The sequence below is a fragment of the Teleopsis dalmanni genome, chromosome 2 (assembly GCF_002237135.1).
Source record: "Teleopsis dalmanni isolate 2A chromosome 2, ASM223713v2, whole genome shotgun sequence".
In the NCBI taxonomy this organism is placed as follows: domain Eukaryota; kingdom Metazoa; phylum Arthropoda; class Insecta; order Diptera; family Diopsidae; genus Teleopsis; species Teleopsis dalmanni.
In genome coordinates this window covers 245,937,134-245,948,357 of record NC_051847.1, presented here as the reverse complement: position 1 = coordinate 245,948,357, position 11,224 = coordinate 245,937,134, and the positions used below count along the sequence as shown (strand labels likewise).

The window sequence follows — 11,224 nt, the reverse complement described above, 5'->3', positions numbered from 1 at the left end:
GGCTCCGCCAACTCAATTAAAGTCTGTACTGTTACGATGCTCTCCAAAGTAATTTGCAATTCCATATCTGTGCGTGGTATTTTTGTTGTTTCCATATATAAACCTTCGATGATGCGTGGAGCTAGGGCATGTATATATGGTGTAGAGGTCTTCAGATCAGCTTTTGAAAAAATCGAACGAGCTGTTTGAATGCATTTTAATTTGACTGACAAATTATCAGATTGCATGCATTGTCGAAAATGATTAATACATGGATATTGCAATGAAGGAGCTGATATCAAGAAAGCCGGTGTATGTAATATAAAAACAGCTATAGCAAGTAACATTGTCACTTCATCGACTTTGCGTTCGTCATCATCACCAGCAGTTTTTGTCAAGTCAATTATAGTTGCAAGTGCGCTTTGTAGCAGTTGTTGCCAATCGCTTGATACTGTTTCATTTTTTGCCCAATTATCAATACATACCGATTTAAGTGTGTGCAATGCGGCTTGTACCGCACTTGTATTTGCTAGTATAGTTGAGTCAATCGAAGATTTATTGGCAATCTCTCTTATAATAGATGTTGTCATGAACAGTATAGTTGGTAGAATTGTAAGTGCACCTTGTGGTGAACAGAGTGCTGTAAGTTCCTCAACACATTGTAGACCACTTGCAACTAGCATACCATTATCTTCAGATAGTACTGAAAAGAAAGACTGCGAAGAACTATTTTTTGCTGCTAGTTCTTGCTGAAATTGTATTGTGCTTAATTTGCTGGCAGCACTAGGATTCATAGTTGGTATCTGTCGTACAAAAACGCATAAGCACACTTCTAAAACTGCATACACATGTGAATCGCCAGGCGGAATTTCACCTTTAGTACCACCTTCGCCTAAGTTTTCTATTTCTGTGTTTAGTGAAATATTTTCACTATTATCCGTATTTTTGTGCTGTTCCAGATATACATTCTTTTTTGTTTCCAAGTCTTCTTTTGCGGCTTGTATGGATTGCTTGAGAATTTCCATGCAGAGTAACTGCACCAATAACTCATCTCGCGTTAAAATTTGGCGATGTAAAACGTTGCAAAGTTCAATCGTTAAAGCTTTATCTTTGACTAACTGTTGTCGTGCCCAATTCGAATCGAAAATTGTGTATAAAGATTGTAGACAACTTAAAACATTTTTGGGTTTTTCCGAAGTACGTGTACTACATAATGCTTGCATACAAATTCCAAATATCATATGGAAACGATCTGCTGATAGTGAACCATGTGTTATATTATTATTAGCTTCAAAATTTGTCTTATCCGCAACACCATTAGAATTAGCGGAGTTCGTGTTCAAATGTAAAGCAAATCCTTCATCCTTAAGCCATAAGGAAGCTGCATAAAGTATTGGGGGCCATGATGTCAAATAGTGAGGCTTGGAAGAGTTTATGGTATCAGTAGTGTAAAATGCACCTCCATCATGTGGTAACTGACTTTGAAACTCAGCTGGTAATAATAAAAGCGCGTGATCTTTCATAGCTGCCAGCCAATGCGTCGATAAATTGCTTAATTCTGGCTTAACTAAGCTTAACAAACTTTCACCATGACTTTCAAAATCACCGAAATCATCATTCATTAAATCACCATTATCTAAGTCTAAGCCTGTAGTTAACGGCGAAATGCTGTTGGTTGTTGTTAGTTTCTTCTGAAACATAGAAGCCGGTGCTGAACCATTGCCGATCATAGCAACAATGTATACTTCAGCCCAAGCTTTTAAAATGCTTAATTTCTCTAGTGTAGCCATAGATTCGTTGTAAAGTTGTGTGCTGTTGGTTTTCGAGTGTAATTTATCAAGTGATGATACTAACAACTGATGTACGCGTCGTAAATCATTCAAATCTCGTGCTACTCCAGAACCAATCCAAGCTGAGCAAACTTCGCATGCTGCCGCAGTTACATGTGATGGTGTATCTGGTGAAAATGCAGGCCTTAAAGCAGCACCAACCTATAAGAAATATAATATATAACAATATTTAAATATTTTTTTAAGTGATCATTCTGGTTAATTTTATTTCTATGTATACCATTTATTTATTAAATAATAATTAACTGAAATAATGAATATTTTGTTATATAAAATAATACTCCTCTTGCACTCGTCAGTCTAAGCCAGTCTGAGGCACTTAAATTAAGTATTATTTTATATAAAGTAAATTTGTTCAACAAAAACGAATTAAAAGAAAAATTCAGCAAAAAATTTATTATTGGTTATTGATTACTTAATCTCCTCTTTTGGAAATGCCGAAACATTAGACTAGGTAATAGATCTCCTCTTGACAATATAATCGACAGAAAATATACTGCGAAAACACTATAATTATTTTCTAATATAAGCCCCCTAGGTACAATCCTGTTTAGGCCACTGTACTGTTTGTCAGATGAATGGCTGATCAATTTCTAAATATAAACCCCATTATGACTATTGACTTATTTGAACAGTATGACTAGACACCCTGATTAAATATATATATTTTCATATAAATTCGATTGTTGCAGACCTCAGATTTGTTATAATATTTGAACTTATAACAACAACAACAATAACAACAACAAAAAATTTATTAGTAGACGTACTTGTGCTTGGAATTGTTCCAATAATAGATGACCAGGAAATTCCGGTTCAGGCACACCAGCAAATCGATCTATAATTTCCTGTAGTGTACGTAACCCCTCTAAACGTAATTGATCTGAGTCAGAAGTTGCAGCCATGAATGACATACGTATCAATTCTGCTAAATGTAAAATTAAATAATCACCACGAGATTTAATCATTTGCATTTCTTTAGCTTGTATCAAATCAAAATGTATAGGATTTGCTGATTCACAAGTGGAGATAATTTTCCGAACACATTGCGCAGCAAATACACGTGTAGGCCAGCGTGGCTGCACAGCAGGATGTGTTGAAGTATTTTCCTCAGCATGATATTCAGCGACATCATCATCATCCGCATTATCATCATCGTCATTATCATCTTTTGTTGCATTATCTGCTGCATTTGAATTCTTATTAGAAGGATCACTTTTTGTTGTGTTACTTTCATCTTGTATTGCTGCATTTTCCACAGCAACAGTCAAAACATTCTTACAAAGGCTTAACCAAGAGCTAAGGTTATCTGATGCTAACATTTGTAACATGGAAGTAAGCGTATCGTGTATATTTTTCAACATTTCAGCATCAGTTTCTGAATCTAGCATAGCGAATAATAAACCAGGAAGCCCAAACTCGGTGATGACAAGATCCGGATACTGTTCTGGTGTAATTGAAAGCGCTAATTCACATATTTCTTTAGCTTCTCGATGTGATAACTGTCGAGCCATACGTACAGCAGCTTTGCGTAACATAAGATAATTACTTGATAATGTATTAACTAGTGTAGGCACTAGAGTTGATAGGTTCACGGTTTTCGGAGCAAACAGATGCAATTGCTGTAGACAACCGGTAGCTTCAGCCTGCACAAGTGGATCGGAGTGTGCTTGCATTATCGAAGCCGCGCACAAGAATGAAGACCGCATAGCACAAACAGCGACTGCATTACCCTGAATATAATATCATGATTAATGTTAATGTAAATAGAAAAAAATTATATTCTACTTACTTGTAATTCTGGACCAACAGTTGTAATTAATGCATTCAGCAAACGTCCAACACACTGGTGTACATCAACATTAGAGTGTGGTACCGCAAGTAAAAGTTTCAAACTTAACGATAGAGTAGCTTCTACATAATTACGGAACATCGGCCCACCGGAATCGGCTATAAGCGATAGAGCATACAACGACCAAACCTGCACAACTGGTGATGAGGTGTCTTGTGCTAGTGCCAACAGTATAGATACACTTGTATTTAAATGCTGTGAAGACCCCATGCCACCAACGTAACGATGCAAACATCCTAAAGCCAAAGAATGACCTGTACGCGTTATAACATCTCTGGCAGATTTTAGTTTATCAAATGAATTTTGTGCCAATTCAGCCGTAAATCGAGAATCGCCTACGACTTGTGCCATACGTCCAAGTGCTTCGCCAGCTGCACAACGTAGTGTAGCATTTGAGCTGACCAATGCAGCAACAATCAAATTAGTTGCACTTTTCTTAACGTTTTCTTCACCAATGCCTGATTTACTATCGGTTAAACCTTTTAGACCGCTTAGGAGCGCAGTGAATATATTCATTTGCACAGCTTCTTGGCGGCTGCTTTTAGCTTGTCGAATGCACTCACCAAAATGTTCCAACATCTGTAAACGGTGTTTGTTGGCGACTTTTGGAAAGATTAGGCCGAATAACGAAACCGACATATCAATAACTGCCACACCTAAAGGCAGTGGACCAGGACATTGCTCTATTTTATTACTCGCATTTAGGGCATTGCTAATGGCTGCTGCGCTCATAACACCAACTGTTGGAGGACGATACAAGCAACAAGGATCATGTTCTAAAGCACCCGACCCAGCGGCGCTATTTGGTTGCAACTGCAATTTTACAGCAAACAATATATGCATTATTATATGTGTAGAACGATATCAAAAAATGTAATTCATATGTATGTATAAATAAAGTACAAAGTAAAAGGAAACCATTATGCATTTTATAAAGCTGTACAACAAATCGATAATCTTATATTATTAAGCTTTAAAAATTCAAGCAAATGAGAGAAAATAAAATAAAAATTTTTAATATAAGAAAGGATAACATACATGCACGTACGAATTCAACGAAAAACTTATAAAAATCCTTGGCTCAACGCCAAATAGTGTAGAGCTTAGAAGTAGCAAACTAAATGCTCTTTAAGTGAAACCATAAAAACACAAGAAATACAGCGAAATAAAATTTTAGTTCACAGAAAACACAAACAACACTTACATGCTCCCCATCTGATTTACGATTTGGCTCCATCTTGTTTGGTTTAATTTGTTCATTTTCATTTTCATTTTTAGTATTATTTTGTTTTTTTTTTGTTTTTGTTTATTTTGATATCAAATTGTACAAAATGCAATACCCAAAATTATTTGATTTGTTAAGGCGGTCAACGTAGAGGAGAATTTATTTTATATGCAATAAGGAAAAATTCAAAAATACATAAAAAGAAATAATGTTAGTATGTAATGTCGATTATCCTTGGCATTTGGATTATAAATAATTTACAACTTTCTTAATGCTAGGAAGATGCACATGTCCGCTTTACAGACATGTATATATGTATATACATATATATATACAAGTGGTTAAATCTCTTGGTAACGAATTAATATTTACTATATAGTTAAATCACTATTAAGTATATATATACTAAATGTATATAAATATATTACTATCATTATCATCATCGAGTTTCACAGCTCACTGTGGAATTAAGTTTAATCATAATTATATCACGCATCATTGTTTGGATTGTTTAAAATGCATCATAATTATTATAACATCGAATGCTATAACAACATTCTTATGCTCTAATAATATACCATAATATACCAATATTGAATTAGGTTTAATAATAGTGTTATATTTAAATACCTAAATAAAAATATTAATTAGAGATTTATCGACAGGGAAAAATAAATTTGATAAAATTTATATATGTTAATTTATTACATATGGAATAACTAATGCCTAGTTTTTACAATGTTATTTTTTTTTAAATAGTTATACATTTATTTATTGTATCTTGTCTTAGAATGAGACTAACAATAAGTTTTAAAATCATATCACTAATTACTTAATATTACAATTTTTTATTTTAACCATACATTGTATAAAATAAAATAAGTAAACCTTATATCACGAACCTCACTTAGAACAATGGGTTAAATTTCATTGGAGTGAATGTTATGTGGTTTATTAAAAAAGCAATTAAACTTTATTAGATTAATAAAAAGAAAGTTTCGGTTTTTTCTTCAAGCTATTGAATATTAATTGATGGCTGGACGGTGAGCTGTTTTTAGGTAGGAAATAATGCGAACTTCCTTGCTAAAGGGTTAAAATATTCTGTCAGGCTTTTATTGTATTTTTTTCTTATATTGTCAAATTCAGCTTTAACTAAGGAAATTTTTATATTCTTAATAAACCATGGGGCACCAGTAATTGTACTCAATATTTTTGACTGAGTTCTTTGGATACTTTTGTGGGGACGCAAGTAAGCAATAAATTTTTTGAATTGAAATGTAAAATTCAATTTCAGAAATGTTCAGTTTTTGAATTCTGTGAAAGAGAACTTTTCGGAATTTGTTCAAAGTAAAACTAAATAAAGTTTGAATTGGATAGTTAAAGATTCGTGTATTTATCTATTAACAAAGTTTGGAGTCCTTTATTAAAATTTCAATATTTGAAACACTAGCATTACTCAATAGCTGAATACCAAAGTTAATATTGGTTTTATGATGCTGTTATACAATGCCATTTTAAATGACATAAACAAGTAACTCAACTTTTATGCCAAATACGTCTTTATTACATATTAACTTTTGACGCTAAATTGATTAAACGGTCAAAAAATGGCATTAACTTTTTGCCTGGTCATGGTCACGTTAAATTTGAAATGGCGTTTGTTTATAATGTAAATTAAAAAGTTGAGAAAAAAAGAAATTTTGTTTCTCTATTCATGACCAAAAAGAGTATACAACGTAACGTAACTATCCGTCATGTGGCCATCATATTACATGGTCATTAATTGTGCACACGACCATATAGATAGATAGATATCCATTGGCCTGCCGTTTTCAAGCACTCTTCCATATTCGAGAGGTTTTCAAATATAAATTATTTTGATGTCTAAACCAAACACTTTACTACTAATAAAGATATTTTAATAGTAAATTATAAAGAAATAAACAAAAAGAAAAAACTAGTTTGTCAGAACTACAATTTGCTTAGTAACTTACTTAAGGCTTTTAAACGGAACAATTAAAAAAAAGAAACAGTGTATTACTCCTGGTGTGATATATATAGAGTTACGAACGAGGTTTTTAAAGCATCCTGCTTTATTCAAATTTAGAGTTTTGTCAATTTTTTTGTTTATTCATAAAAACAAGTATAGTTCACTATACAATTTCAAAGAGTTATTATAATAATTATAAATGAGAGAATGAAGTGTAAAATTAACAGTAGTGAATTGCAACAACAAAATTTTATTATTTTTAATTAAATGATTATTTGGCTAGCTATTTGCCTTCAAATCAGATCATACATCTGTCAGCAAAAAATTTAATTAATTACAAATAATAAAATCTTGTTCCAATTCACTATTGTTTAAAAACCCTCTCTAAAAATTAAATTATGTTAATATATAAAAATTTTTTTTTTCAATTTTTAGTACAAGGTGCCTTTTAAAATAAACTGGACTGGCCTATTTAATGTATTTAAAATAAACTCTCTTTTCAAATGTGTGTTTTATAACGTCAGTGGAGATGTTCTCAGGACATCAGATCCTGACACTTTTATATCGCTTCTACGTCCACAAACAGTTGCTTTTCAGTCAGTGGAAATATTTTTCAGAAAAAGTCAATGTTGTACCGTATTAAACTAGGTAAATCTAAGGAGTGATTGACTTTACTGGCGTATGTGATTACCAATAGATGGCCAGTTTTAAAAAGTACTATTTACTTTTTATATATAAATATATATTTCTATTCTTATTTTTAAAATTTTAATTTGCAATTAATTTGTTTTTTTTCTGTAAAAAAAAACAAATTAATGAATATAAATATTTGTAATAAGATTTATAAACAACAAATTAAAACTTGTACCCGGGACATATAGCCTAGGTAAATAGTGTTAATAAAAATAATTGAATATGTAAGTTCATATATATTTGGATAACTATATATTAAAATATTTTTAAAAAATATTGTTAATGAAATATTATAAAGATAGAGCATATATAATGAATATGCTATGGTGAATTATGATCTAATATACTATATAGTATATTCTATAATAGTTTAAATATTAATTCGTTTCAGAAAACATTTTAAAAATATAATAATATAAATATTAGTTGGTTGTAGAAAACTAATAAAGTTGTATATACATATATATTATATATATTGATATGATACTTCACAACATTTAAAATAAAAGTACAGTATCGGAAAAAACATATTTAATTAAATTTTAAGTAATACCAAATTTCATATAATTATGAAATTATCATTAAACCTTAACCTCTCTGAGTCAATGGCTCTTCGTAAAATTGAATAGATTATATATATCATTAACAAGCTAACAAATCTACTGAATTATAAATGGAGTGCTTAGGTGTTTAAATCTGATTTCATTTCATCTGTGACAATAATATAACAGTTATGCAAGTCTCTCCACCTTCAATAGAGCAAGAAGCAGATCTATTAGGGTTGTGTAATTATTTCAAAAAAATCCATAAAAACTAAATCATAAGGGCCATGTTATGTAGAGTGACACAGAAATTGTAATAATTTACTTCTAAAAGACACAAATCTTGACAATTATTACTGAATAATACTGCTTTGTTTAAGTGACGAGGCACAGATAGCCTCGCATTTTAGCCTTGATGAAATAAAAAGAACATGTATAGATGTAAGGTTTCACTCCTACGGAATTATTTTTGTTTATTTTAGATGTATTTATCCAAATAATAAAAACAAGAATTATAGGTATCCTATATTTCTGGAGACATATTTTTTTAAAAAGGTATTTATCACAATCGCTGTAGGGGAATATAATAAATTGTTTCGAATCAGTTTAAATATTATTTGAATCTGAAGAAAAAATTAATGTACACTTGTAATACGCGAAATTTAAAAATACATCACTTAATAAAAAAAAATTTAATAGACAGATTCCATTTATTTATACAGATAATCATTTTTTAACACACTGTGACTGTTAAAATATTTGTTATGAGGAGTGAAAATGTGAGCATGCTCGAATCATTTCAAATAAAGAAAAGAACAAAAAATATTTTTTTTTTGTGATTGTAATCCCTACCAATGATAAAAAGTTATTTATATATATTTTTTAAACTTAATATTTAATTAACATTTAAAAAAATGTAAAAATGCAGTGCAATTGTTTTGTCCGATACTGTGCCAATTAAGGACATTTTGTTATTGAGACTATAAGTGGAAATATTACAATTTTTCTTTCCCTCTTCCGTATATAAACTTAACATGCAAGTCAGTAAAATAAACGATATTTATACCTGATCTTCAATAGTACGATGATCGGTTTCTTGTAACCAAGTTCCTAAAATAATTGAATCATCGCCGTGGCATAAGGCACGCAACAAGGAGTTGGTTGTATTTGCAGCATTTTCCGCCAGCGTAAATTCCGATACAAGCATACGTAATAAATGTGTATAGGATGACTCCAAAGCATTTGGTGGCAATAATGTAAGCGTTTCATAAAGTCTTAAACGTACCATTGCAGCTGGTGCTTTAAGTTGTGTGCCATAAGTTTTTAACACAGCAGATAAGCTATAAATATAATTGGACAGTGGTTTAAAAGAGATTATTGTAAATTATAAATAAAGTTACTTGACTAGCATTGCTAACGCACTCTCGATCGGAGTTAATAGTCTTCGTGTTATATCTTCAGTTAATAAGTCCGGACAGTTTAACAGAAAGCTATGCATAACTGATAAAGCTCCAGCACGCCCTTCCAGTGTAACTTGCCAGGTAAACGCATCGCCACGTGCTTTTTCCGACTCCAATTCTTTATTTGAGCGTGGAAATGAATTACGCCATAGCAATACCATTCGCGGTAGAAGACCTTTCACTACTGATGAACCAAGTGTCATTATAGCGCCTATAAGCAGCCAACCAGCTTGAGTTCTATTTAATGACATGCGACTATTTTGGGAAGCTGAACGTAGTAACTCTTCAGCTGTATTGAATACTACTTTGCCTTTGGTATGTGGTATGCCAAGTGGTGAGTAACGTACACTACCCAAAATGGCCGCTAATGCACAACTGTAACCGGCTATAGCTTCTGGTGATGACCGCATATGCTCAATGGCTTCAACAAAACGATCTATTAGAGGCGTTATTTGACTTGGCACGGCTACACAAAAGCAACGTAAACACCAGGCTGCTGCTAAACGTGCTGCGGCACAAGGATGCACCAATACAGCACAGGTAGCATCAATGGAATTTAATGTATTATCATTTAGTAAATTTTGAGCAGTTGTGCCTAAGCCTAATACTAATGAACCAAGTTCTTGCAATGCACACACCAATAAATGCTGACTAAATAGCGTTTCTTGATTGGAATCCTTAGCATTTTCTGGATTAAAATCAATGGAATTCATTTGTTTTGCCACAATATGTATGAGTTCTTTACAGGCTGATGTTTGTGCTTTTTCTCCCAACATTTTACCAATTATGGAACGTAATATAAAATTAATACACTTGCGTGAGTAGACGGCATCGACATGTGAAGAAGCCGCTTTTGGATTTGCTACTAAATCTAAAACGTGCACTAGAAATGTGCTAAGGTTACGTTCCAACCAAACACTACCCATAAATTGCACAAACACTACATAGGAATGTGTAACGCCAACACGTACCTCACGATTAACGCCGGAACTGCCTTTAATAATTTCGCCAGTACCCTTAAGGAATGATACTCCACCTCTCAGAAAACCTGACATTAAAATGCCTAATGCTTCATCCAATGAAACATTGCGCGGCATATTTTTACCGTGTACAACCTGTGCTACAGGTTTTCTATTCAGTGCTTCATTAGGTTGTTGAGTGAAGGCTAACAAAGTACCAAGCAGCTTAGCTACAGCACAACGTACTTCATAGTTACTTCCATCGAAAGCTCGGAAACACAGCGTAGCTAAACTCTCCAGTTCGGTTTGATAAAGAAAGGATGCATGATTGATCATTTCAAGCATACATTTTGCTGCTGCTACGCGAACGGCCATTACACGATCTGTAAGGCAATGTTTTGTGGATTTATATACATCTTTATGGACATTAGATATAGCGGTGCCCATGCCAGCGCACACCTTTAAGTAAGATGATATATAAAATGATATATATTTTACAGTTTCAAATTTAAAAAGTAAAAGTAAATACAAACCTTTTCCAATGTGACCATAATTTCAATACGGGTTTGTGATTCTGCATTGCGTAGCGTGCGTATGAGTATCTGAACTGTTTCTTCATATGAACGACCCATCATACGCCCAAGCTTTTCATACATAGAACCAAGTACGCAAAT

At 32.5% G+C, this 11,224-nt stretch overlaps 1 protein-coding gene across 1 annotated transcript in view; it reads right to left on the bottom strand.

The window, feature by feature from the left end:
* Nucleotides 1-11,221, bottom strand: part of LOC119677300 (HEAT repeat-containing protein 5B-like) — a gene marked incomplete at its 5' end in the record, with an annotated part of 12,438 nt that extends 1,217 nt beyond the window's left edge. The window contains 7 exons of the mRNA XM_038088571.1: nt 4-1,970; nt 2,600-3,562; nt 3,622-4,494; nt 4,886-4,918; nt 9,198-9,471; nt 9,532-11,009; nt 11,084-11,221. Of these exons, the coding sequence (XP_037944499.1) occupies nt 4-1,970; nt 2,600-3,562; nt 3,622-4,494; nt 4,886-4,918; nt 9,198-9,471; nt 9,532-11,009; nt 11,084-11,221 (5,726 nt within the window). The remainder of the gene's footprint in view (nt 1-3; nt 1,971-2,599; nt 3,563-3,621; nt 4,495-4,885; nt 4,919-9,197; nt 9,472-9,531; nt 11,010-11,083) is intronic.
* Between the last annotated feature and the right edge of the window lie 3 nt (nt 11,222-11,224).